This window comes from Camelina sativa, chromosome 15 (assembly GCF_030686135.1).
Source record: "Camelina sativa cultivar CO46 ecotype springtype chromosome 15, ASM3068613v1".
Classification (NCBI taxonomy): Eukaryota; Viridiplantae; Streptophyta; class Magnoliopsida; order Brassicales; family Brassicaceae; genus Camelina; species Camelina sativa.
The window spans coordinates 5641814-5666128 of record NC_141894.1 but is presented as its reverse complement, the minus strand read 5'-3'; the positions used below and the strand labels follow the sequence as shown (position 1 = coordinate 5666128).

General features: G+C 38.7%; 9 protein-coding genes and 1 pseudogene across 21 annotated transcripts; 6 read left to right on the top strand and 4 right to left on the bottom strand.

Annotated features, from left to right (window-relative positions):
- Positions 1-9: 9 nt before the first annotated feature.
- On the top strand, positions 10-3153 carry LOC104745562 (ABC transporter G family member 26). Its single transcript, XM_010466837.3, has 9 exons — positions 10-299; positions 379-668; positions 744-899; positions 1042-1225; positions 1305-1586; positions 1667-1951; positions 2032-2316; positions 2394-2501; positions 2622-3153. The coding sequence occupies exons 1-9, from the start codon at positions 102-104 to the stop codon at positions 2889-2891; spliced, it is 2058 nt and encodes a 685-aa protein (XP_010465139.2). The 5' UTR covers positions 10-101; the 3' UTR covers positions 2892-3153.
- Positions 3090-6201, bottom strand: LOC104745561 (uncharacterized; annotated as a pseudogene). Its single transcript, XR_015582294.1, has 7 exons — positions 5006-6201; positions 4677-4742; positions 4451-4595; positions 4142-4360; positions 3843-4044; positions 3567-3762; positions 3090-3469 (listed from the first exon to the last, which is right to left on the bottom strand). The product of XR_015582294.1 is annotated as an uncharacterized LOC104745561 (transcript).
- Positions 3355-4479, bottom strand: LOC147926298 (pre-mRNA-splicing factor CLF1-like). The gene is made up of 6 exons (XM_087489189.1): positions 4451-4479; positions 4329-4360; positions 4142-4212; positions 3843-4044; positions 3567-3762; positions 3355-3469 (listed from the first exon to the last, which is right to left on the bottom strand). The coding sequence occupies exons 1-6, from the start codon at positions 4477-4479 to the stop codon at positions 3355-3357; spliced, it is 645 nt and encodes a 214-aa protein (XP_087345315.1).
- A 395-nt stretch (positions 6202-6596) lies between the features above and the next one.
- On the bottom strand, positions 6597-8597 carry LOC104745560 (uncharacterized). Its single transcript, XM_010466833.3, has 7 exons — positions 8256-8597; positions 7920-8026; positions 7776-7817; positions 7575-7668; positions 7236-7335; positions 6976-7076; positions 6597-6865 (listed from the first exon to the last, which is right to left on the bottom strand). The coding sequence occupies exons 1-7, from the start codon at positions 8384-8386 to the stop codon at positions 6742-6744; spliced, it is 699 nt and encodes a 232-aa protein (XP_010465135.1). The 5' UTR covers positions 8387-8597; the 3' UTR covers positions 6597-6741.
- Positions 8598-8694: 97 nt separating this feature from the next.
- On the bottom strand, positions 8695-10587 carry LOC104745558 (WEB family protein At3g13190). Of its 8 annotated transcripts, none has more exons than XM_010466830.3 (4): positions 10464-10587; positions 10111-10331; positions 9801-9901; positions 8695-9713 (listed from the first exon to the last, which is right to left on the bottom strand). In XM_010466830.3, exons 3-4 carry the CDS (start codon positions 9888-9890, stop codon positions 8853-8855), a joined length of 951 nt encoding a protein of 316 aa, XP_010465132.1. In that variant the 5' UTR covers positions 9891-9901; positions 10111-10331; positions 10464-10587; the 3' UTR covers positions 8695-8852. The 8 variants fall into 8 exon arrangements, with proteins under 8 accessions (XP_010465132.1, XP_010465130.1, XP_010465133.1 ...); XM_010466828.3 differs by having other exon boundaries at positions 9801-9896; XM_010466831.3 differs by having other exon boundaries at positions 10043-10331; positions 10464-10583.
- Positions 10588-10729: 142 nt separating this feature from the next.
- On the top strand, positions 10730-14644 carry LOC104748167 (uncharacterized). Of its 3 annotated transcripts, XM_010469848.3 has the most exons (17): positions 10730-10947; positions 11059-11121; positions 11329-11483; positions 11629-11742; positions 11853-11918; positions 12040-12123; positions 12222-12308; positions 12482-12573; positions 12662-12722; positions 12853-12912; positions 13026-13086; positions 13238-13345; positions 13453-13571; positions 13660-13731; positions 13838-13923; positions 14035-14131; positions 14211-14644. In XM_010469848.3, the coding sequence occupies exons 1-17, from the start codon at positions 10833-10835 to the stop codon at positions 14340-14342; spliced, it is 1572 nt and encodes a 523-aa protein (XP_010468150.2). In that variant the 5' UTR covers positions 10730-10832; the 3' UTR covers positions 14343-14644. The 3 variants fall into 3 exon arrangements, with proteins under 3 accessions (XP_010468150.2, XP_087344980.1, XP_087344979.1); XM_087488854.1 differs by lacking the exons at positions 10730-10947; positions 11059-11121; positions 11329-11483; positions 11629-11742; positions 11853-11918 and having other exon boundaries at positions 12087-12123; positions 12212-12308; XM_087488853.1 differs by lacking the exons at positions 10730-10947; positions 11059-11121; positions 11329-11483; ... (1 more) ...; positions 11853-11918; positions 12040-12123 and having other exon boundaries at positions 12392-12573.
- A 93-nt stretch (positions 14645-14737) lies between these two features.
- LOC104745557 (F-box/kelch-repeat protein At2g44630-like) lies at positions 14738-17917 on the top strand. The gene is made up of 6 exons (XM_010466827.3): positions 14738-15235; positions 15761-15834; positions 15914-15967; positions 16057-16118; positions 16199-16241; positions 16440-17917. Exons 1-6 carry the CDS (start codon positions 15112-15114, stop codon positions 17292-17294), a joined length of 1212 nt encoding a protein of 403 aa, XP_010465129.1. The 5' UTR covers positions 14738-15111; the 3' UTR covers positions 17295-17917.
- On the top strand, positions 17307-17690 carry LOC147926297 (F-box/kelch-repeat protein At2g44630-like). Its single transcript, XM_087489188.1, has one exon. The coding sequence runs from the start codon at positions 17307-17309 to the stop codon at positions 17688-17690; it is 384 nt and encodes a 127-aa protein (XP_087345314.1).
- Positions 17918-18192: 275 nt separating the features above from the next.
- On the top strand, positions 18193-22354 carry LOC104745556 (geranylgeranyl transferase type-2 subunit alpha 2-like). 3 transcript variants are annotated; one of them, XM_087488552.1, is made up of 11 exons: positions 18202-18361; positions 18433-18598; positions 18693-18853; positions 18944-19048; positions 19286-20050; positions 20138-20318; positions 20463-20634; positions 20712-20868; positions 21669-21728; positions 21848-21908; positions 22047-22354. In XM_087488552.1, exons 1-11 carry the CDS (start codon positions 18246-18248, stop codon positions 22050-22052), a joined length of 1950 nt encoding a protein of 649 aa, XP_087344678.1. In that variant the 5' UTR covers positions 18202-18245; the 3' UTR covers positions 22053-22354. The 3 variants fall into 3 exon arrangements, with proteins under 3 accessions (XP_087344679.1, XP_010465127.2, XP_087344678.1); XM_087488553.1 differs by lacking the exons at positions 21669-21728; positions 21848-21908; positions 22047-22354 and having other exon boundaries at positions 18193-18361; positions 18443-18598; positions 20712-21214; XM_010466825.3 differs by lacking the exons at positions 21669-21728; positions 21848-21908; positions 22047-22354 and having other exon boundaries at positions 18199-18361; positions 20712-21214.
- A 321-nt stretch (positions 22355-22675) lies between these two features.
- Positions 22676-23342, top strand: LOC104745555 (uncharacterized). Its single transcript, XM_010466824.3, has one exon. The coding sequence runs from the start codon at positions 22889-22891 to the stop codon at positions 23204-23206; it is 318 nt and encodes a 105-aa protein (XP_010465126.1). The 5' UTR covers positions 22676-22888; the 3' UTR covers positions 23207-23342.
- The last annotated feature ends 973 nt before the right edge of the window (positions 23343-24315 follow it).

Sequence of the window (24315 nt, the reverse complement as noted above, 5' to 3'; positions counted from 1 at the left end):
AAGTTTCAGGTTTGACACAGTTGATAAACAGACTTCTTCCGTTATATAACACAACCTTACATTCAGATTAATTTTCTTGTGATACAAGAATAAGAAAAACCATGGAGATCAGAAGAACAACAGAAGAAGTTGAAGAGAATCATGTAATGCAGATTACAGGAAGCAATGGCATAGTTCACAACATGGAGTTCATGCCCCAAGCTTACCTCAGAAACCAATACTCATCTGAGATTGACATTGATGAAGATTTCGTTTCCTCTTATCCTCTTGAAGACGCCCCTCTTCCCATCTTTCTCAAGGTTTCTCTTTCTCTTTGGCTTTTGATTTCCTTCTTCGAGACAAAAGTCATTGATTTCACCTCTTTTTCGTAATCTGCAGTTTGAAGATGTTGAGTATAAGGTGAGAAACAGCAAGGCAAGCTCAACAAACCTGGTGAAAACAATGGTGTCAAAGGTGGTAACACATACGAATTCGGATCAAGATGGGTACAAGCACATTTTGAAAGGCATAACAGGAAGCACGGGTCCTGGCGAGATCCTTGCGCTAATGGGTCCTTCGGGTAGTGGCAAAACAACTCTCTTGAAGATAATGGGAGGAAGATTGACAGATAATGTCAAGGGGAAGCTTACCTATAATGACATTCCTTACAGTCCATCTGTTAAGAGGAGGTTAGATAAAATCCTGAGTGGGATACTTCTCCTAACCTGAATATTATTATGCACTTATCTTTCAGTATTCTCCAGAATTGGTTTCGTGACACAAGATGATGTTCTGTTACCACAACTTACTGTGGAAGAGACCTTAGCATTCGCTGCGTTTTTAAGACTTCCAAGTAGCATGAGCAAGGAACAGAAATACGCCAAAATAGAGATGATCATTAAAGAACTCGGCCTTGAAAGGTACACTTTTTTACTGGAATTAGATAGAATAATCCAACTTATAGTGAGTGAGAACTCGTATACTTTGTTTTTGATGATGTCCAGACACATTTCTTGTAAACACTAAACTAAATTTTTATTGAAACAAAAAAAACCATGAAAGATGCCGTCGCACAAGAGTTGGAGGAGGTTTTGTCAAAGGAATATCAGGTGGAGAAAGAAAAAGAGCGAGTATAGCATACGAGATTTTGGTAGATCCTTCTCTGTTGCTTCTAGACGAGCCAACTTCTGGACTTGACTCCACTTCTGCCACAAAACTTCTTCATATTCTGCAAGGAGTAGCTAAGGTATCAGCATTTCTTCTACAATGCAAATAGATTACTAGCTAATTAAGTTCTTGAATAAGAACCAATATGTCTTTTGCAGGCAGGAAGGACAGTCATCACGACAATTCACCAACCATCAAGCAGAATGTTTCACATGTTCGACAAGCTCTTACTGATCTCAGAAGGCCACCCTGCCTTCTACGGCAAAGCCAGAGAATCTATGGAGTATTTCTCATCTTTGAGAATCTTACCTGAAATTGCAATGAATCCAGCAGAGTTCTTGCTAGACTTGGCAACGGGACAGGTGTCAGACATTAGTTTACCGGAAGAGTTATTGGCTGCCAAAACCGCTCAGCCTGATTCCGAGGAAGTACTAGTGAAAGTAAGGATCACATTAAGTCATAGACTATATACGAATGTATTAAGAGTTATAATGGGACTCCTAATGTTGTGATTTTGCAGTACTTGCAACAAAGGTACAAGACCGACTTGGAGCCAAAAGAGAAGGAAGAAAACCATAGAAATAAAAAGGCCCCAGAGCATCTTCAAGTAGCAATCCAAGTGAAGAAGGACTGGACGCTTTCATGGTGGGATCAGTTCTTGATTATTTCAAGAAGAACATTCAGAGAGCGGCGTAGAGATTACTTTGATAAGCTAAGGCTAGTTCAATCACTTGGCGTGGCCGTTGTGTTGGGTCTTCTCTGGTGGAAATCAAAGACAGACACAGAGGCGCACCTTAGAGACCAAGTAATGAATGAAACTACATAATTTTTGTGATTATACCATAGTTATAAGCCTACTAACTATCTGGTAAGTTTGTACTGCAGGTTGGTTTGATGTTCTATATCTGCATCTTCTGGACATCTTCATCCTTATTTGGAGCAGTATACGTGTTCCCCTTCGAGAAGATCTACCTGGTGAAAGAAAGAAAAGCAGACATGTACAGACTTAGTGTGTATTACGTATGCAGTACACTATGTGATATGGTGGCACACGTTTTATACCCAACATTCTTCATGATCATCGTCTACTTCATGGCTGGGTTCAATAGGACAATCCCCTGCTTCATTTTCACCGTGTTGACAATACTACTGATAGCCATAACTAGCCAAGTAAGCACAGAAAAGATCGAGAACTTGTCTCTCTTTCGAACTTAAAACATGTTTTTTTTTTCCCAATGTAACTGCAGGGTGCAGGAGAGTTCTTGGGAGCTTCAGTACTGAGCATTAAGAGAGCTGGTATGATCGCCTCTTTGGTACTAATGCTATTTCTTCTAACAGGAGGTTACTATGTTCAGGTACCACAACTAATAAATTGGAATATGGATTATTCTTTTTAGTGAATCATAATAACAAAGCTGGTTAATAACTGTTTACGCTCAAACAAAAAGTGATGCACTTTTGAACTCGAAATGCAGCACATACCCAAATTCATGCAGTGGTTGAAGTACTTGTCCTTCATGCACTACGGCTTCAGGCTGCTTCTGAAAGTTCAATACTCAGCGGACCAAGTTTTCGAATGTGGGAGCAAAGGCGGCTGCAGGACAATGCAAAGCTCATCATCCTTTGACACAGTCAACTTGAATGGCGGTTTGCAAGAACTGTGGGTTCTACTAGCCATGGCATTCGGCTACCGTCTCTGTGCATACTTCTGCCTTCGCAAGAAAATAAGCATTTGCCATCTTTGATAACAAGATGTACACCAGAAAATGACAAAAGGAGTTCATACAGCTATTTCCAATTTTGAAGTCTCGTGGTTTGAGTGATGAAAGATGACTAAACTAGAAACAGAGGGAGTCGAAATTATCTGAAATGGTCTTAAATTAGATTATAGTGTCATTTTCACGTTTAGTGTTATCATAATCAATATTCAGGAGAGAAAAGTGTGGCTAAACCTTGATCAATTCTTATTTGAAGCTTGTCATAAGACATCAAAGCCTTTTGCTCGCATATATATGCCTTGCCGAACCTTCTCCATCTGAATCTATATGATTTCTTACTTGTCTGGTTCTTATCAGCATATATATATGTTCCAGTATCATTAGATCAATAATACTAACACCGCAAGAAACATCATCACCTACTACATTATGATAATTTTTAAGCTGGAAGGGTGTTGCATAACACTATGTTAACCACTATAGACTAGACTCATTCCCCAGCTTTAACAACCTTCTGCTTCTTCCAGTTATAAGCAGCTTCAAGAATCTTAAGATTCGTCGTATGTGATTCTTCTGGGAACAAATAATCAATGTATTCTTCATACCTGCCAAAGATTCAAACAATTTTTTTTTACATTAAGCTTTAGCATTCGAATCTTACATTTCAAAGATAAACAAATCGGTGAATTATGCAATGCTTACTCTGTAGAGCCGGCTTCGCCACTGGTTGGCTTTCTCTTCTTGAGCTTCTTAGGGAGTTTTGATTGAACGACACTAACATCCCCAAGTTTACCAAATTCCGTCTCCATGTTAAGCCAATCCTCCAAAAGCGTAGCACGCTCTTCTTTCAGCTCCGGTGTGGAGTCTTTGTAGTATGTGTTGGCTCTATCAAAGATCGCTGAGTAGAAGAAAAAAAAAACAGTCAAAACTAGTCAAAAGGAATCATCAAAATTCATAACATAACATGCAGCTTCCAACCTCTGGCACGTCTGATGCTGTCTTTTTTGCATTCAATAGCATCTTCTTCTTCTTCCTCGTCTTCTTTGTGTTCCGCAGCAGAAGCTTCAAACTTTGCAAAGCTAACCCACACCTTGCAATGCTTTGTACGGCCCAAGAGTCGCTCATATAACACACGTGTCCTCTCTAGTTCCCCTTCTGATATCTCAAAATCAATGTACGTCTGCCAAAAACAATATTAAGAATTTAATGATCCAATCGGTTCCAAAATCTGAGAAATCTTCAATTCTTTGGATGCTTTAGACTGAAAAAAAATTTACCTTCCATAGCAGCTCGGGCATGTCTAGAGCAGGCTGAGATATTGCAAGTTCAAAGATAGCTCTAGCTCGTTCTGTTTCAGAAAGAGACATCTCAAACTCAGCATAGTTTCTCCAAGCATAGCAATTCTCAGGAGACCATTCAAGATAACGCTCGTATATTTTTCTACATCTATCTATGTTTCCCAACCGGAATTCGATCTCAATGTATTTCTTGAATATCTGTTTTTCAGAAAGACAAAGTCACCCCAGTAAGTAAAAAAGATGAGAAATAATGTAGACCATTTCCAAATTAACCGTTGTCAGGCTTACCTTATTTTTTGGAGCTTTCCCAATCGCATTTCCTAATATCTGCCTTGCACCCGTGAGATTCAATTGCCTGATTTCATATTGTGCAGCGAGCAACCATATTTTGCCAAAAGAAAATTTGGTGTGTGGGATAAGCTTGAGGCATTCTCTGTAAAGTAAACACTAAACAGTTAGTCTAACCCTCCATGAGTGAAACGTAGATGCATGTAACTTCAAAATTTTCAGATACCTGTAAACACTTCGGGTACGCTCCACATCCTCGGTCTCAATCTCTTCATACAACGCATAATTAATCCTACAACAGTTAGTCACATCAGTGTCAGTGGTTGAGAAAACCAACAAAAGCTTTCCACCGAATGCAAGAATCTGTTTTAGTAGATATATTTAGTGACCTTAATGTGCTAAAAGATAAACAAAGATGATAGAACTAATAGCGGCCTAAGAAAGCCAAACCCAAACACAGTGAAGTTACACGAAGCTAAACTTGGCCTTCTTATGCAAACCTTGATCAACAGTGTTACCAAAATCTGTAAAGGATACGGATAGAATAAAACTCACCAAAGATATATGTATCTTCGCCAGTATCGTTTCTCTTGAGCAGGTGGAACATTAGCAATAGCCCTCTCATAGATTTCTCTTATCCTATCCTTGTTCTTTAGAGTCTCCTCTAACCCAATGTAATCAAACCACAAATCATAGTTCAAAGGGTTCTTCCTCAATTCATCTTCATACTGTATCTTTGTTTTGCTGACAATGGCATCCTCAATCCCTTCCTTATCACCATATCGTTTCTCAAACGCCACAAACTTACTGTACAAAGTTTCAGCTCTTTCTTTAGGAATACGATCAAGAGCAAACTTGTAAATCAACCTCGCCCGTTCTACTTCCTTGCATCGTTCTTCAAATTCAGCAAACTCCACAAAGAGAATCTCAGCTTCTTCATCATCGTATGCAAGCTCCTTCTCCGCGCATTCGAACACTTTCCTAGCAAGCTCAACTTGACCAAGCTTCATCTCAAACTTTGCATAACGAGTATAAGCAGAAACATTCGGATGACAAAGAACAAATCTCTGGTAGATTGATCTAGCACGATAGATTTCACCATACCTAACTTCGAATTTAGTAAAGCAGAGCCAAGCTTTTTGATCCGGTGACCAATTCATCCACCGCTCGAAGATCTCTCTAGCTCCGACGATATTGCCAAGTTTCTCTTCCATATAGATATACTCATTCCAAAGCTGGTCCACTCGAGGGAGGATCGTAACCGCACGATCCCAAACGTTCCTCGCAAAGTCGACAAACTTGTTCTTCATCTCAAACTCGGCGTACTTGACCCAGAGAGTATGGTTCTTATAATCTACTGCTTCTAAGGCTCGTTCCCACACGCTACGAGCACGTGCGTAATCCATCTGCGATTCTTCCCACTGCGCATACCTGACCCAAATTTGGGTGTTACATCTCCCCCGACGGATCTGGTCCTCGAAATCTTTCCGACGACGGAGTCTGTACTCGGAAAGCTCAGTTGAATTAGTAATTGTCTGCATAGGCTGACGGATTTCAGCATCGTGCCTCTCTCGTGCTTCCCTAAGAATTTGCTCGGCGGTGATTTGCACCGGAGCCGGAGTTTTGTTTTTTACCCCCGTCGTCCGTGGAAGCTGCACTTCCGCATCGTTCCGGTTCATGTACCCTAGTTTACGGTCGGAATCTTCGCCGGAGAGCATGACGATCGCGTTTTAATTTTGGAAAAGAGGGAAGTAAAGGGGTTTTTATGAACACAAAAATATAATGGCTTTTTAATGGGCCTAAATACGTTTAATTCAGAGAAATTTTAAAAAGACCAAAGGCCCAATAGAGAAAGACAAGTCAATAATGACCTTAGCGCTGACCGAGAGCATTAAGCGAAGAAACTAGAGCAGTGCGTAGGAGGATGGATCAATGGACCATTGATTGAGCATTTCAGCTTGTCTTCGTTGCTGCTATCGGTCCTAGTTTCCTTGTCAATCAATAATATTGTGAGCAATTTACTTGTGTGAGACGGCCAAACATTTCTATGTCCGTTTTGTTCTTTCCACAATACATAAAACCTCATCTTTAAAGTTATGCTGCTTTTTTTCCTTTCTGAATAAGAGATAAGCAGGAATCCGAGATGTAGCATTTAAAGTCAAATGATATATAGACCATAAAACAGTTGGTAGTTTTGAGTATTGAGAAACATCATAATCCCAGACAGAATAAAAGCTTTAAATCGTAATCATCATACAGACAAAAGTAGCAACAACAGTATTACTCAACAATCACTTCATGTATCTCTGCAGGAATTTTCTGTGGAAGTCACTCCTGATTGTATCATTGATGAAGCGCTTAGGTGCTTTCATTTCACCACGTGCCTGGTTCTTGAAGACAACATCATCATCCCACCTGAAAAAGAGATATAAGTCGTTTTAACTATCTACCTTCAAACAATCTATATATAATCACAAGATATCATGAAGAAAAAAAAAGATTTCAAAAGATGCTAGCTATCTTACCTCCTTTTGACATTAAACGAAGTTGGAGCATTGAGCAGTGGGTTTCCTTTGAGAAGTTCCTCTTCCTTGGCGTTTAGCTCTTCCATCTGCTCCAGCTTTTCCTGGAAAATGCGCACGACATATCAGTTACCAACAAATAGAACATTAACTGTAACAAGACAAATCTTCCTCATGTCACATATGTTGAAGAAAAACCTATCATATCCATTATTTAATAGTAACCTAAGCAGAAACATCATAGACAATACTAGCAACATTACCTTCCTGAGCCTCTCTTCCACTCTTTCTTTCTTTATCTGGTCGAGTTCAGCCATAAGAGCTTCAGTGTCGTCCTCGTCATCATCGTCACTTTCATCATCACTGACAAAAACAAAAAAAAAAAGATTGTAAGATAACTTTGAAAGAACTAGTCGACATAAGTCGTCAAACATTTTTCGCCAAAATCAATTGTATTTTACCAAACTATGGCCCAGATGAAGAAAAGCAATGAGGCACAGTTAAAGCTTAGGTACCAGATTCCCAACCTTGATACTATTAGCGAAATTTAAAGAACAACTGCAAAGAGGAAGACAAGAGTGGAAGAGATGAAGAATAGGCACCTTTCATCGTCACCTTTGTTATTGATATCACCATCAGAATCATCAGCATCTACATTACGAGCATAAATCCGATCTTCAGGATCCTTTTTAAAGCCTAATCATAAGGACATCCAGGTTAGAAAACATATAACCAAACTATCAAATGTGACACAAATAACGTTCACGACATAAGGTGAAATAAAATAAATGAGTTTCTCTAACCTTCAAGTAAAAGCTGACTTCCTCTTCTGCTATCTCTTTCATCTAAGGATTTAAACACATTAGTCCATATCCAGTTCAACCAAAAGGTAGAAGCTTTATTAGCAAAATCATAATGAAAAAGGCTTGAAATTTTTATTAGCTTACCACTGTATGATTTGTCTTTGGAAGAGAAGTGTCTCCTCTCACGGTCTTCAAGCTCATCACGAAGATTCTTCTTCTTGAGTTCCTCTTGGGTGTGTTGCCCTTCCCTCCTGCCCAAACAACAAAATTGTTTAAGAGACATCATGAGTATAGGAATCTATTGAATTTACTACACATCTCAGTAACCCAAAGACAAAGTACTCTATTGAATTTAATAAACCCTAGATTTCTCGACAATCTCATCAAATAAAAAAAAACCTAATATTTCAATTGAATTCACATGTAATCTTCTAATTCACACCGAATCGAGGGAATAGAGAATAGTTTTCGAAATATTACCTCGGCTTTAAAGTTGTGTGAGCGGCGACATCACGGGACGAATACTTCTGAGACGGACCAAAGATCCGAGCACCACCTTGCTCGTTACCTCCCTTAGCTGGAGCCCAGGTAGGTCTTGCTGCAGTCGTCATCTTTAGAAAACAAAAGCCCTAATTTTTCCGATCAGAGAGCGAAATCAACCAAGATCGAGAGATAAGGGACGACGAAGAGGACTCTCAGGCGCGTTAACGAGAGAGAGAGAAGAAGTGGAAAATAAAAATAAAACGAGCCTTCGATTTATATTTTTACGATCCTTTAATTGTGTATTAACCGACCTTAAGTACTCTTATCTTTTTCCTTTATGTTGATCAACCTTAATTAATTTTATTTATAAAAAATTTGTAATCACCGACTTTTTCACTAGAATAATATTTTATAAGTTTGTAATTTGTTGATAATATAATCAAAATTATTTTTTTGATTAGTTATACAATGATGATCGAACCATACAACCTTATTAGTTAACGAACTTTGACCACTACCAACAAAGTGACCACTTCTTCTCCTTATTATGAGTTTACAGATTATTACAATTACAAAAGTGACTAGAGATTCTTTCTAACACTTGACCAAACAACCTTCTTTTGACGATGATCTCGGTTTCGACTTGAGCACTTCCTTTGTTGATTTGGCACACATTTTGGATTCTGCCCAGATCCTACTCGCTGCTTTACGCCTTCGTTTAAGCTCTACATCCACCACATTTGTAGCTTCTTGAGCCATCTCAGCTTTCTTCAACGCGTCTTGTGTTGCTGCTTTTATATCTTCAATCTCTCTCTCACTCATCTCTAATGTCTTGAGTGTTTCGTCTCTGCAAGCTCTTAACGCTTCTGTCTCGGTTAATTCTTCAGTACCACTTTCTTTCACCTCAGCTGATGATGATCTGAAATCAGATTGTAAAACTGCAACATTCAACTGTTCCCTGGCGTGTTTCTCTGCTGCTTCTGCTTCTTGAGCTTCGAAAACAGCAATCTTAAGCTCTTCTTCTAACAGCTTCAGTTCGGTCTTTGCATCTTTGGTTTCCTTCTTCAGCTTCTCAATGGCTTGATCCCTCTCTCTTTGCTCACTCTCTTTAAGCTCTGAATGTTCTTTCTCCACTTTTTGAAGCTCGGGGTTAAGAGACTCCATTAACAAACACAGTTCACTCTCTTCTTCAGCTACTCTATGAATCGATTCCTTAGCAAAGCCTAACTCTGTAGTCACACCTCTCACACTAGTACTCAAATCTAAATCTTTCTCACCACTTCTCACATTCTGCTTGATTCCCAGCTTCTGACTGAGATGCTCAACCGTTTTCTTAGCTTCCTCAAGCTCTAACAAAGCCTCAATCTTGGTCTTCTCAGCATTCTTTATCTTTTCCTTCAACTTGTTAACCTCTCTGTTCCAGAAACAGAGGTTTGTCTCCTCCACCAATACTCCCTGCAATCACAATTAATTCACAAAATATATCACCTCCAAAGAAACATAGATGTTATATAACTTATAAATAGAAGAAGAAACATATACCTGTTCTTTTCTCTTGTTAAGAGGTTTTCCTCCAGAGAAACCAGCGTCAAAGAGCTTCACCGCATCTTTAACAGTATGAAAAGTAGCCATTCAATCCTAAACTTCAACGAAAAAAAAAGATTTGGCTGTCTCTTAATAATACAGACAAGAGAAGGGACCAAAATAAAACACTGATTATGCCCCCAACCAAGCTTTTAGCAGGAATATTTTGTCTATAAGAACTTAAAGGAAGTAGCAATGACCTGAAAAGAAAGTACCCTTTTTTCTTTAACTTCAAGAACCCCAAGAAAAGAAACTGTGTAGTGTGTACCTTCAGAACACTGTAACTCAGCTCAGTTCGGTAAAGTAATGGAAGGAGGAAAGAGGGCAGCTTCGTCTCTAATGTCCAATCCTGCTCACGTGTCACGTACGTGCAAGTGAGAGAGGTCACGGGTCTCTCTACTTTTTTCTTTTTTTTTTACTTTATCTCTGCGCTGAATGCACGTGAAGTGCCTATTCTGAACCACATGACTTCCTCCTAGTTCAATTCTACTGTAACAAAGTGAGAGTTGTAGAATTTTAACACGTTTGAAAATAGTGTAAAAATTTTACCTTTTTGGAAGGTAATAGGTAAAAAAATAGCACTATACTTTTCTATATAGAAGATTAAAATAAATACTTTACCAAAAGGAGAAATGGAGAAGAGAGAGATCCGAGTAGCTTCAGCCGCCTGCAACAAGGGTTACAAAACCCAAAAAAGAAGAAAAAGCTGGGGAAGACGACTGTTGACGTTATTACGGTTTTGGCCTTGGATTAAAATGTAAATGGAAAATATATAGAGTAGAAGGGCCTAAATTAAATCAAAAGCAAATCCAAAATAATATGGGCTTTAGGCCCATTAATCATTGTTTTGATACTCATCCTCTCCCATCCAGAGGAACCTTCCTTTCGAGAAAGAGTGTCTGTTCTGAAAGTACTAGTATGATAATGTTTTTAATTTTATAATCCAAGGTTTGGCTAGCTAGCTCCAGTCTCCAGATAGAGAGAGCATCCATGGCGCAATTGCTCTCATTTCGCGTTTATCTATCTGCTGAAACGCAGAAAGCTTCTTCAGAGTCGTTGAAGCGAACTCAAAAGACACGTAAACCATTTTCGCCTGGTAAAAGAGGTAAATGGTTCAACTGTGTTTTGTTTCCTTAAGAAACTAGAAAACTAATGGCTGTTTTGCCTGTTCTGTCTTCAATCTCTGTGCTTTACTCGGAAATTTCTCGATATGCAGGTCAGGTGGCTCCGCTGAGGAAACCACAGAATCTGAATTTGGAAGTTTCTCCACATAGAGCTGGTAGAGTAATCCATTGCTTCTGTTACCTTTTTACACGCCACTCTGTATGCTTAGGGGTGATATTGTCATAGGATGAAATAGAATTGTATCGTTTAAACGACTAGTTAGTATTTTAGGCTCTGAGTCTTTTTGTTTCAATATAAGTCGACTGCAATTGAGTTTCCCTCATATCTGATATCAGTTTTTGTTTGTTGGAGGCTTAAACAGTATCTGCAGTTAGATTGATGAGAATTGAGTACGGAGGTGCGTTTGCTGATCTTTTGAATGAGAAAGGAAAAGGCTCTGGGAGCAATGAGATGAGTTACGTTGAAAGGACTATCGGTTTTCGTACTCGCGATTTGGATGACCGGGATCTTAGACTGGTTAGTGTTGCCACTCTTATCTTATCTTGTTCCTGGCCATTTAGTATAACCATTGAAAACTGATAGCAACTACACTCAAGTACTTTTTACAATTTGGAAAAGCTGTGTTTTTCTAAAAGTCAGTTAGTTATCTGCAAATGATTAGGTTACTGATGTTGTTGGAGGAACAATACGATGGAGGAGGTATCTTGATCATTTGATTGGTTCTCTTTGCCACAACGAGAGAACATTTCGAAATATGGAACCTCTTCTATTGCAGGTATCATTCCCTTGTGGATTATGATTGTTGCTGTCAGACTTTGCAGACTGCCAGCAATATGGTCAAACTTATAGCGCATCTCCAACCTTAAACCTTGGTCTCTATTGTAGATTCTCCGCATTGGTGTCTATGAGATCATTAAGCTTGATATGCCGTCATATGCTGTTGTAGATGAGGTATGAGTTATAAGTTTTCTATTTATTTTCGTTCTCAATTTCCTCAATAGATAGTTCCAAAGGTAGTTTTTTTTCATGATAGTCGTTCTTCTTTATTGTTTGTTTACTTGCTCATGTGCAGAACGTAAGGCTTGCAAAGGTTGCCCTCAGACCTGGTGCTGGAGATTTTGTCAATGGGATTCTTCGTAAGCTAGTCTCTCTTAAGGTTTCTCTTTCTTAAACTTGTTTCCGTGTTTTTCTCTTCAGTTGAACTTTAATCAAACAAACTTAAGCTTCTATGAATTCTGACGTAGGGATCTGCAGGAAAAAGACGCCCTTCCATTACCCAAAGTGGAAGGGGATGATCGTGCACAAGCACGTGCACTTGCTACCCTTCATTCACATCCCGTTGTAAGTTCGTCTAGCTATAGCCTCATCTTTTCTTGCGGTTAGAGTTATTTAATGGTGTGAAATTGATTCTTTGAACTTGTCAGGCTCCTAGATTACTTGGTTTAGCTGTGAAAATATCTATGTAGTGCTGAACAACTGCAATGAGGCCTCATTTTTTTCCTTTCCTTACCCAGTGGATGGTTAGGCGATGGGTAAAGTATCTTGGGTTGGATGAAGCCACAAAGCTGATGACATGGAATAACGGTGATCCCGGATTTAGCTTAAGGTTAATCTCCAGATAACATTTTGCTTTCACTGAAGGAAAGATAACTTATCAGCAGTCAGGCAGATAATACTTTTTCTATTGATATCAGGGCCAATACGGGAAGGAACATTACAAGGGCAGACCTTGTCGAGCGTCTAGAAAGTTTAAAGGTGTTTTTTTGGTTTAATCTTTCACGTTCTTTATTCAGTGTGGAATCATTATGTTTGTGTAAAACCAGGCAGATGATTTTTCTTATAAGGCTTACTTTTTTACTTCAATTATGGCTTTCCTGTGCTAAAGGTTCCACACGAGCTATCGTTACATTTGGAGGAATTCGTCCGCATCAAAACAGGCTTGCAGGTGTTATATAATGTAACCCTAAATTGCCTCTTGTCGGCAATTTTCCTCGTTTCTCCTAACTCTACTCTTTGCTTTTTTGGGCTGATAAGTTTCAAAATTGATAATTGGAACAGACTGTGGTGCAAGCTGGTTTACTCAAGGAAGGCTTCTGTTCTGTTCAGGATGAGAGTGCAGGTCAGTTTTAGTTTTGTAATTATTTGGTCTGCTCCTAAGAAAAAATACAGTCTCCTCTTCAAAAATTGTTCATGTGTAAACAGATTTAAGGTTATCCCAAATCCTCTAGTTCTTTTGGTATAAAAATATCTACCCACGTCTGGTACTGCAGGACTAATAGTCTCAGTGGTGAAACCTCAGCCAGGCGAGAGGATAATGGATGCATGTGCTGCTCCTGGAGGAAAGACCCTATTTATGGCATCTTGCTTGAAAGGCCAAGGTCCTTATATCTTACTCTTCATTTTCCTAAATCATCTATTTTGAAAAACTTTCTTGCTATAGTTGACTGGTTCCATCCTCTAACTGGCAAACTCGCATCGGTTATAGGTATGATATATGCTATGGATGTGAACGAAGGACGGCTAAGAATTCTTGGCGAGACAGCAAAATCACACCAAGTTGATGGACTTATCTCAACCATTCACTCCGATCTCCGTGTCTTCGCTGTAAGTTAACACTATTTGAGTACCTGAACTTTTCAAGTTTGTAAGCTACTCACATACAGGGCTTGCTTCTAACTTAATGTATTTTTAGGAAACTAATGAGGTACAATACGATAAAGTTTTGCTTGATGCCCCGTGTTCTGGACTCGGCGTCCTCTCCAAGGTTAACATGAGAAGTTTTATCCAACTGTTTCCGCAGCAAGGTTTTCCTTTGCTAGTTGAATTGAACTGATCTGATAAACCTTTTCCCATCAATCTGTGTTTTGTAGAGAGCGGACTTAAGATGGAACCGTAAACTTGAGGACATGGTAGAGCTCACAAAACTGCAGGATGAGCTTCTTGATTCTGCCTCTAAGTATGCATTCTGTACATACATTTTGGTCAGTCACTAGATTAATTCTGCATACTACTATGTGCGGCTTATCTGATACTTTTCTCTGTGACACTCCTGATTGAAATCTCAAAGACTGGTGAAGCACGATGGGGTCTTGGTATACAGTACTTGCTCTATAGACACCGAAGAAAATGAAGGAAGGGTCGAAGCATTTCTCCAAAGACATCCTGTAAGAATCTTTGTAGTCCATATTTGCTTTTGTTTAGAGATGTTGATATCTAACGACTAGTCTCTCTGCTTTTCACCAGGAGTTCTCCATAGATCCAGTAACTAGTTTTGTACCGTCGAGTTTTGTAACCTCGCAAGGCTTCTTTTTATCCAACCCAGTGAAACACTCCTTGGATGGAGCATTTGCAGCTCGTCTGATTCGAGCCTTATGATGTTAAAAGCTAAGCAACAGCAGAAAGCTTTCTTTTCTCTGCCTCCAAAAAGAGTCTGGATTCCATTTGTCTATGATGAGACTAAGGAGAGTAAAAGAAAACACTCTTTTTTTCTTCGTGCATCTTACTTGTAGAGCTCGAGTTTAGGAGAAAACTGTAAAACTCGTTAGATGCTAAATTGTTTTGTCGATATGTAACCATCAGGCTGTCACAAACAATATGAAGGGAATGGCTCATCGTTTGTGAGAGCTTCCTGTGTTTTTATTTTTTTACAAGTTAATCGTTTAGAAAACTTCATAAAATGTTTTCTTCATCCTTGCCAGATTTCTATGTGATGCACACAACCAATCAAAATGGCCGAAGAACACCAACAACGCCCAATCAATTTAAACCGTATAACTTGTAAGCATTTTTGGTCTACTAATCTATTTTTTTTTTTTTTTTTTTTTACTTTTGTTTTCTTAAAATTAAATTTTATAGTAATTGACAAAGTCAGAGAAACCGGTTTAATCCGGTTCAGTGTGTATAGGGTAATGTTTGATGGTGTTTTCTGAATAAATTATACCATTAGAAAGAAAAAAAATTGACGCTTTGTAAATAGCCTTCCCTCCAACGGCCAATATAAAGGGAACACCGCCACAGAGCCAAGGCTCTCTCAGTCTCGAGAACTAACGAAAGATTCCCCCCAAAGATCACAAGAACTAACAGAATCTTCCACAAAAAGCTACAGTTACTGAAGAATCTCATCAATCGCTTACTCGGAGTAGCCATGGCGAAGCAAAAGTTGATCGTCGGATCTTTGGCGAGCTTCACGTCGAAGAGAACCGGAGCGTTCTTTCAGGGAACGGTTTACTTTTACCGTCAAGAGGATGCTAGTTTCGGGATCGATTGTGGTAAGTTCTTTGACTTACTCTGCGATTACGGAGAACGGAGTTGTGTTTTTTCTCGGGAAAATTTTTGTTTTCTTGAGAAAATTTTTGTTTTTTCTCGGGAAAATTTGGAGGCGAACTGAGTTGCTTGTCCAAGAAGATTGAAAATATCGTTGTTTTGTTAGAGTATTTATGTTTCTATATGAGCGAAACTGTTTATTTATGGAAGGTTTCTTTGTGTTCGTGCGATGGATTTTGGATTTTCTCGGGAAAATGTTGGTTTCTCGGGAAAAAGTTTTGGTTTCTTGATGCGATTTCAGTTGAAGAAACTGTTGTTTATGAGTTTGAGTCTTAATTCTCGGGAAAAATAGTGATTTGTGATTTTGTCTACCAAAAGCCTTAATTCTTCGATTAATAACTCTCTGTTCGTGGTCTCCGGTGAATCTGAGTGTTTTCTTTGGCCTGAATTCTATATTTTTTTTTTCATCTCAAGCTCTTCTTGTTATGTGAATGCAAGTGTAATGGGTTCTCGCCTCTGTTATTGTGCAGTATTGCGTGCGGATGTGTCTGGACGTCCTGGTTTTGTTGAAGGCTGTTACCAATTTCTTACGAGTGACATTGAGGTTGGTAAATATGGATTTAATGTTCTTATATATCATCTAAAGTTCATGGTCAATGAAATAGTTTCTTTTCATAAACCAGGACCTGAGGGTTGTTCCCTTTGAGCCAAATTCTACCATCAACGACACTGAAGATGTAAGACTAAAACCTAGAATTGTGAGGTTCTTATGCATGCAAAAGAGATTTACATGTGGCAAACGCTTTTCTTTGTGTTTTGTTCTCAGGATGATCAGAAAAATAAATCCGGTGATGCATTATCATCATCCACTGTAACTTCAACTTCAAAGTACGGTTTCATTACCTACTAATATGATACATCATGTCTTCTCAGTTGGTCAATTCTTACATGGTTTTCTGTTTTTATAGATGTGTGACGAGTGATGGAACGTATCACTGCATCAATGCTGAGGTGAGTCTAATGGCCCGAGAACTGTATTTCAGATAGATATGTCTCTGATACTACTGGTTCGTTAGAATTCATATTAATTATGGTCCCCTAACTATGATTTCGTAAAACTCCAGTAATTTTTAGGTGGTGTTATTTGAGCTTGTTTTAGTTATATCATATACCGTATATGATACATCGTTATTTCATTGACTCTTGCAGATTCTTCAGAAGCTTACTGATTATATGTTCTTGGAGAAGCTTCTTCGTTCTGAGAGCAAAGACGATGCTTTAGTAGCATTTCAGATCGTTTTCCTTCGTCTCTCGAGTGTTATAGACCGCCTTCCAGCTCCCAAGATCAAGACCGGTCTCATAGAAGCAGCCGCTGAAACCTCCTTTCTTCAGATGCCACCTGATATCACTTTACAGATCCTCGCCAGAATACCGAAATACCATTACCCTATCGTCTCTTGTGTCGCAAAGGATTTACATAATCTTCTTAAGTCGCGTGAGTTACACAATGTCAGGCGTCAGTTAGACAAAGAATACATTTTCCTCTGTTTTACTATTGCACCAACTGTGAGTGGAAACTCTACCAAAGCCTGGTTTACTCTGCGCAAGCACAATGATAAGTCGACTAAAGATGTATTCGTCCCAGCATTTGGTCTACCTACTGATGAAGGATTGTCATTTGGAAATATATTTGCACTTGGTTCAGATATTGTGTTGGTTGAGAAAAAAAAGATTAGGGTCTTGATATATGACAGCCGGTCTTCAACTCTTCGCCAAACTCCTAACATTCCGGTGGACCTAAACTACCGAAACTCGGGGCTAGTAGGCCACAAGCTGTACGTTTTTGGAACCCCATCAACAGCTCAATGTATGAGTGAACGCTATAAGGTTCAACTGATCACGTTCGACTTTAAGTCCCAAACATGGGATAGGCCATACCCAACAAAAATGAGGCAGTCATATTCGACTGCAACAGTGGATAAGAACATCTACTTGATCAGAGGACTGGATAGTGTATACTACCACACTAGAGAAGGTACTTGCTTTCCTTTTGATTTGCCTTAGAGAGAGGATAATATGAAATTGCATACTGGAATGTGTGTGATTGAAAACACATTATATTGTTACGACGTTCATCACGGGGTGTGTTGGTATGACACAAAGATTAAGAAGTGGATAGAGGTTTCTGGGATGACACTCAATAAAGTTAGATACTTCTGCGGAGAGTTGGCGCTTGGGAAGTCTGTTGATGACACTGCAATGAAGGAATACTATGGAAAGTTGGCGCTTTTGTGGACAAAGAGGGATGATGCTCGTGATGACACAGTGGAGGTTTGGTGTACCATGATCGCTCTAGAAAGGACTGAAACAGAGATTCATGGAGAAGTGGAGCAGTTTAAACGTTTGGGGACTCTACCTAGGTTGTATGATTTGGCTCATTGTGTCTCAGTTATGATATAGTTAATATCATGATTGAAAGAGAGATTCATGGAGAAGTGGACTAGTTTAAATGGTATTCGTTGGCTCGTTGACATTGTGTCTCAGTTTTTGGTTACTTGATATCATGACATGAATGTGTTTCATGTTGTTTGAATACTTTTTTCATTCCCTTGGTTATTTTCTAGCTTTACTGATTGTTGTAATTGTAAAAAAGTCTTTTCTTTTTTTACCTCTGTTTGTTGCGGCTATTGGACAATTTGAATGTCATAATCTGAATTTGGATGCATATCATGATGCTGTAGAATCATTTTCCAAAAAAAATTCTTGCTGTTGTAGAATCATTTTCCAAAGCAAAGCTACTAACACTCTTTCCAAAACAGACGACCACACTCTTTGTTCTGTTCCAAGAAACCCGGTTCGTACTATTCAATTGAACCGGTGTCGCAATTTTTGATTAAACTCGGTTTACTCAGACCGGTTCCTTTTATCACATATATATATATATAGTTGTTTTTAGGTTCCCGATGAAGTGAGTGGGAACCCAAAACTAGAAGACGACACCCAAATCGGAGCAGAATGCACGGTCGTCCGAGGAAGGCGGCTTCGAAGCCAGCAGAGGAAGCATCAAAAGACGACACCCTTAAGCTTCGGTCGCTCCAGTCCCAGTTCATGTCCAACCACCATCAAAAGATGTACGTACAGTCTTCTTCTTCTCTGTCCTTTCTCTCAATCAATCAATCATATGTTTTTGGTTTTATACTAGTTACACGCAGGAAGCAATTCAATTAAGCGCGAAACTTCTAGAAAACAATCCGGAGGCCTACACGGCTTGGAACTATCGGAAGCTCGCCGTCGAGGATAACCTTTCTCGAATCGACGACTCTGATCCAAGCTTGGTCAACTCAATTCTCAATGAAGAACTTGAAGTCGTGAGTGGAAAGTTTACTCATTAATTGCTGTGTTGCTTCACATCCAATTCATGTCTCATCGAGAATTGCCTGTGATATATCTTCGTGAATTCAGGTAGCAAAAACCCTCCGGAAAAATCTCAAGTCCTATGGGGCTTGGTATCATCGAAAGTGGGTTTTGAGTAAAGGGCATTCCTCCTTTGAAAAAGAACTGCAACTTTTGAATAATTATCAAACGCTCGATCTCAGGAACTTTCACGCTTGGAACTATCGCAGGTGAGATGAGATTTTTAGGGAATTGCTTCACATTGTCAATCAGATTTTGCATATTTCATATCTCGTCGTCGACTTGTTCCTTTTTTCCAGCTTTGTTGTGGAGCTAACCAAGACGTCAGAACAGGATGAGTTGCAGTATACAACTGATATGATTAATGATAGTTTCAGCAATTATTCTGCGTGGCACAATCGTAGGTATGTATATTTAAAGTTGGCATGTGTGGACTTTTATGATTGATGGTCAGATACATATGATTTGTTTATCAACCATATCAAGTTTACATTTTTTTTTTTGTTTGTTTGGTTGGTAAATACCACCAGAATTTATCTAGTATTAATAGAACTAAAGGTTTTGTTACACTATACCTTCTTGATCCAGTAATTTTTATCCACAGTAACAATCTTTTTTTATTCATTATAATAATTCTGCAGTCTACTTCTTTCAAGTTTAGTCGCAAAAATGGCTGATGGATTTATGCCAAAGGAAACGATTCGTCGTGAATTTGATTATGTTCATAATGCTATTTTTACGGACGAAGGTGACCAAAGTGCTTGGTTTTATTATCTTTGGCTTCTTGACCAGACTGTTAAATTGGAGACTCCTCTTCGCACTTCCTCGTGGCCTTCAAATGGTTCCATTATCATTCTATCTGGACCTGGCTGCTTCACTGGCTCTTCTTCTAAGTTCACTACTTTCTGCTCCGAGTCTGGTTCCTTTCCACTGATTCTTTACTTTGACCAAGCCGTCAGTGGAGTAAACTCGTCTACTGTTACTGTTGATTCTGAACTAAAAGGACATGAGGACCTTGTTTGGGAACCCGTTTCAGATAATAACTCTCAAGTGTTTTCTTGTGTATGGGTTGCTCGTCTGGAATTTGACAGTACAGAACCTTGCTCTCGCACGGAAAACAAAGTGAAGGTCAGCCTTGGGAAGTCTCCAGGAATTGTTTCTTCCAGGGGATGTAACATCAGCACTCCTTATGAGTTTATATTTACAGTGCACATTCATGACACTGTCGGAGTGTCACAAGAAGGCATTGTTTCATGGACGGGGGGTGGTTTTGACAATTGGGATGCACAGTCGAAGGATTTGAATTCTCTTATCTCCTTGAATCATTTAAATGCTGATACGGGTTTTGAGTGGCGTAAGAAAACTATAAAGATGGAGATTGAATGTTTTCGTGATTTGCCTGACAGGTAAAGATAATCATGTAAACTTTATTGATTTAATGGAAAAGAGAAGTTGTAGTCTTGACCTTCTGAGTTCTTCTTTCCCTTTTGTAGCAAATTTGGAAAGCTCATTCTTGCAAGGCTTTTAATGGCTGAGGAAACTCTGATATCGGATGATGCTGGTAAGGGTATCCATTATAAAGAAATCCTCCAGCTGTATAACGATTTGATGGCCCTTGATTCTTCGCATGACCAGTACTACAAGGATGAGCTCAGTGTAGCTCTTCTCCACAAGGTACTTACTACTTAGTCTTCCTTTTAGCTGTGAATCTCATGTTGAGTTTCTGCTCTTAGTTTTTTTTCGGATTTGAATGAGTTTTTCAATGTTTGTAAAGATGCCTATTATTTATTAGTCATAAAGAGAAATGTTGATGCACAGGTGACTTCAAGCACCGAATCCCTGTCCAGACACCTCTTTCGGTACAGGAATATGAACAATATTGTATGTCTAAGGCTCAATAACTTAACACTATCTCGGATGGCCGCTGTCGAGAAGTTGCTATTTGTCCAAATGTTAGATCTCAGTCACAATGAGCTTCATTCAGCTGATGGTATGTAGTGTTTTTCTAACGCTTTGAGTCTTTAATATCAATTGTTGCATCTGTGTGATTAAATATGGGTCCTGCAGGATTGGAGACGATGCAGCTTCTCTGTTGCCTAAATTTGAGTCACAATAGAATCAGGAGCTTTTCAGCGCTTGGCTCTCTAAGACTTCTGAAGCAGCTTAGTGTGTTGGATGTTTCACATAACAACATTGCTGGCAAGCACCCAGTGGACACAACAAGGTACCTTTGCTCTTCTCCGCTCTCTAATTCGGATGAAACTGGAAGAGAGGTGCCTAGTAAATACTGGGATGCGTATTTGGTGCTTGGGGATTTAATGAAACTGAAGCAGTTAGATATAAGAGGCAACGACCTAATTGCAGGGGAAGAGTTCAGCTCCTTAGTCCGCCACGTTGTGCCAAAGCTTGTATGGCTCGATGGCCACAAACTTGCAAGTTAAATTTAGGCCAGTTCTTTTTTACTTAAATCTTTTGTTTTTGGTTTAGACCTGACTAAATATATTAAATTATAGAACTCGTGTGGTTAAGTTTGATCTAAAGTAGTCCGGGTTTGATTTGGTTTGACTTGACAAGCAAGTTGCAAACACCTTAAAAAAAGAAAACACAAATTCATATCGGAAGTATCGAATCTTTTGCCCTCCTTGTGTTTGAGATGCCCAATATCATCAACCTCATGGATTAACATTAATAACAATATTGTATGTCAACGGCCGAATAACTCATGACTATCATCTCGGATAGTTGATGTTTATCTAAATGGTAGATCTCAGATTCTCAGTCACAATGAGCTTCATTCAGCTGAACCTGCTGAAGGCAAGTTGTTGAAAATGTGCTTTTTTCTCATGCTCTGAGCCTTCAATATCAGTTGCTGCATCTGTGAGATTATATATGGTGTGTATGGGTCATAGGATTGGAGGCAATGCAGCCTATCTGTTGTCTATATCTGAATCACAACAGGCATTGATTATGTATTATACACTAGAAAAATATTTCTAATATTTTACTGGCTTTCCTGTGCTACAGGTTCCACACGAGCTATCGTTACATATGGAGGAATATGTCCGCATCAAAACAGGCTTGCGGGTGTTATAATATAACCCTAAATTGCCACTTGTTGGCAATTTTCCTTAATCCTCGTTTCTTCTAGCTCCACACTTCAGCTTTTTTTGGCTTATAAGTTTCAAAATTGATAATTGGAACAGACCGTGGTGCAAGCTGGTTTACTCAAGGAAGGCTTCTGTTCTGTTCAGGATGAGAGTGCAGGTCAGTTTTAGTTTTGTAATTATTTGGTCTGCTCCTCTTCAAAAATTGTTCATGTGTAAACAGATTTAAGTTTTTCACAAATCCTCTAGTTCTTTTGGTCTGCTCCTTTTTGTAATCTATCCACGTCTGGTACTGCAGGACTAATAGTCTCAGTTGTGAAACCTCAGCCAGGCGAGAGGATATTGGATGCATGTGCTGCTCCTGAAGGAAAGACCCTATTCATGGCATCTTGCTTAAAAGGCTAAGGTAATATTACAAAGGCTTGAGGTCCTTATATCTTACTCTTCATTTTCCTAAATCATCTATTTTGAAAAACTTTCTTGCTATACTTGACTGGTTCCGTCCTCTAACTGGCAATCATGTAACTGATAGATTTGTTACATGATTGATCATATAACTGATAAGATTTGTTACAATCATCTTTGTAATAAAAAAGAGTTGTCAAATATTCCCTTTTTATAACATCCCCAAAGTATTCTCAGAATACTTTTCTGTAAGAAAAAGAAAAAAGACAAATCGGGCTATAAAGGCCCATAAAATTGTTTGACAGGCCTAAATATAAAAGTTGATATAAAATCAATCATGCAAAACGGACAAAAGTTAATCTCTCTCTTATCACTATTATTATCTTTGTACGATTTACTATTTGTGTCAGAAAATGTTATATTCTTTGACTTTTACGTAATGTTGTTCATACTGAACCAAAAATAACTTTTAACTCTTGTATACATCTCTAGATTTTAAAGCAGAACAGTAGCATGATTTTTCAAACGCGTTTTCAAAAAAACAAAATAACTTCAGATTTTGACGTTTTCCTTGTCAGCAAAGAATCTTTCCTATTTCTTTACGTATAGACACTTTAAAAGAGGAGAGAGAGAGAGTTAGCATTATCTCTTGGATATCTCTATCTCTCTTCACTCTAGCTATCTTTCTCGTGATAACAACACAAGCGTAACAGAGATCTTGGTCGGTGATCGGAGATGGAGTTCCGGGAGAAGCTTCTGAAGTTCAAGTTCCACATCGTCTTGGCTTTCGTTATATCTCTCCTCACCGTGGCTCTCGTCACTTATTCCCCTGGTTTCCTCACTGTATTATCTTACTTCTGGCCACTATTTGTCTCGACAGCTCTCTTTCTCGCCGCCATTTTCTTCTTCGCACGCACCTCCGACCTTCCGTCTTCATCTACCATCCCCGGCGAAGGCGCCGGCTTAAAGGTGGCGACGGAAGGGATTCTTGACTATGTCGTCGGCGGACAACACGAAGAAACTCTCTTTGGTAGTTTCACCAACCTCGACTAAGATCTCTAGCTCTCTCTGTTTTTTAAATTTCTCAAGTACTTTCGTTAGTTTTTTTTTCTTACTAATACTAGAGTAATATTTACAAATGTAATATTATTAGTTCACGGGGAATAAGAATAAATCTTGCTTTATGCTATTTTTTGAAAAAAGAAAGATTAATATGTGAGGTGCGAGGCTTATTTTTAGGTATCTCTCATTTATTTTCTACGTTACATTTTACATTTCATTGACATGATTTAGTAATCAGATTTAGTTTCAAAATAATTCAAAATTTTCTGATATTTGAAAATGCTGAACGACGTTAAAATCCGTGCCTTAACTTTTTTTTTTTTTACTATATTTCCTAATGAAAAATACAACCCACCGACGCGACAGCTTTCCATTTGTTTACTAATATAACGGAAGAAAACAATTTAAATGTTATCACTGTTTGTATTATAGTCAGAAATACAGGATGAGTCCTTTATTTTTTTTTTTTAAAATACGTATCTGATGATCATTAATACGTTTTCAGATAAAATATATGAAAGTAGTATATTCTTACTTGTTAGATTCTATAAATATTAATTAGGTGAGGGGCTATCAAAGAGAAGAAAAAGATCAAATAATTGAATAGCTATCATATAGTAGATTCGAACATGTTGGTACGTTCCTCACGTGCTCGAGCATGTAGCTCACTCACGAACAAATCTCGACCACTGGACCTAATTCTAAATTATCCAAGCTATCTCCAATACTACCGTATGAATTAAAATATGGTTCATAGGACAGGAGGGTGGAGGGACTACTAGGGAGTATATTGGCAGGCATCACTAGCTAGGCTCATTATCAAACATATAAAGGTAGCTATCCAAGTCCGATATTTTTCTGTTTCTTTCATCGATCCATACTCGCAAAATAACTATGGCTGGTTCAATATCCATTTATTTTGTGTTGTTTCTTCTTCTTCTTCCGCATAATCTCACCACGGTCATATATATACGTTGCCTAGATTAGTGAATAGTAATTACCCATGCGTTTCAAAAATAAATAAAAAAACGCAATAACCATGAGGTTCAGACATAACGCATTATAACGCCCAACGTCACGGAGTATTTTTTATTTTAGAC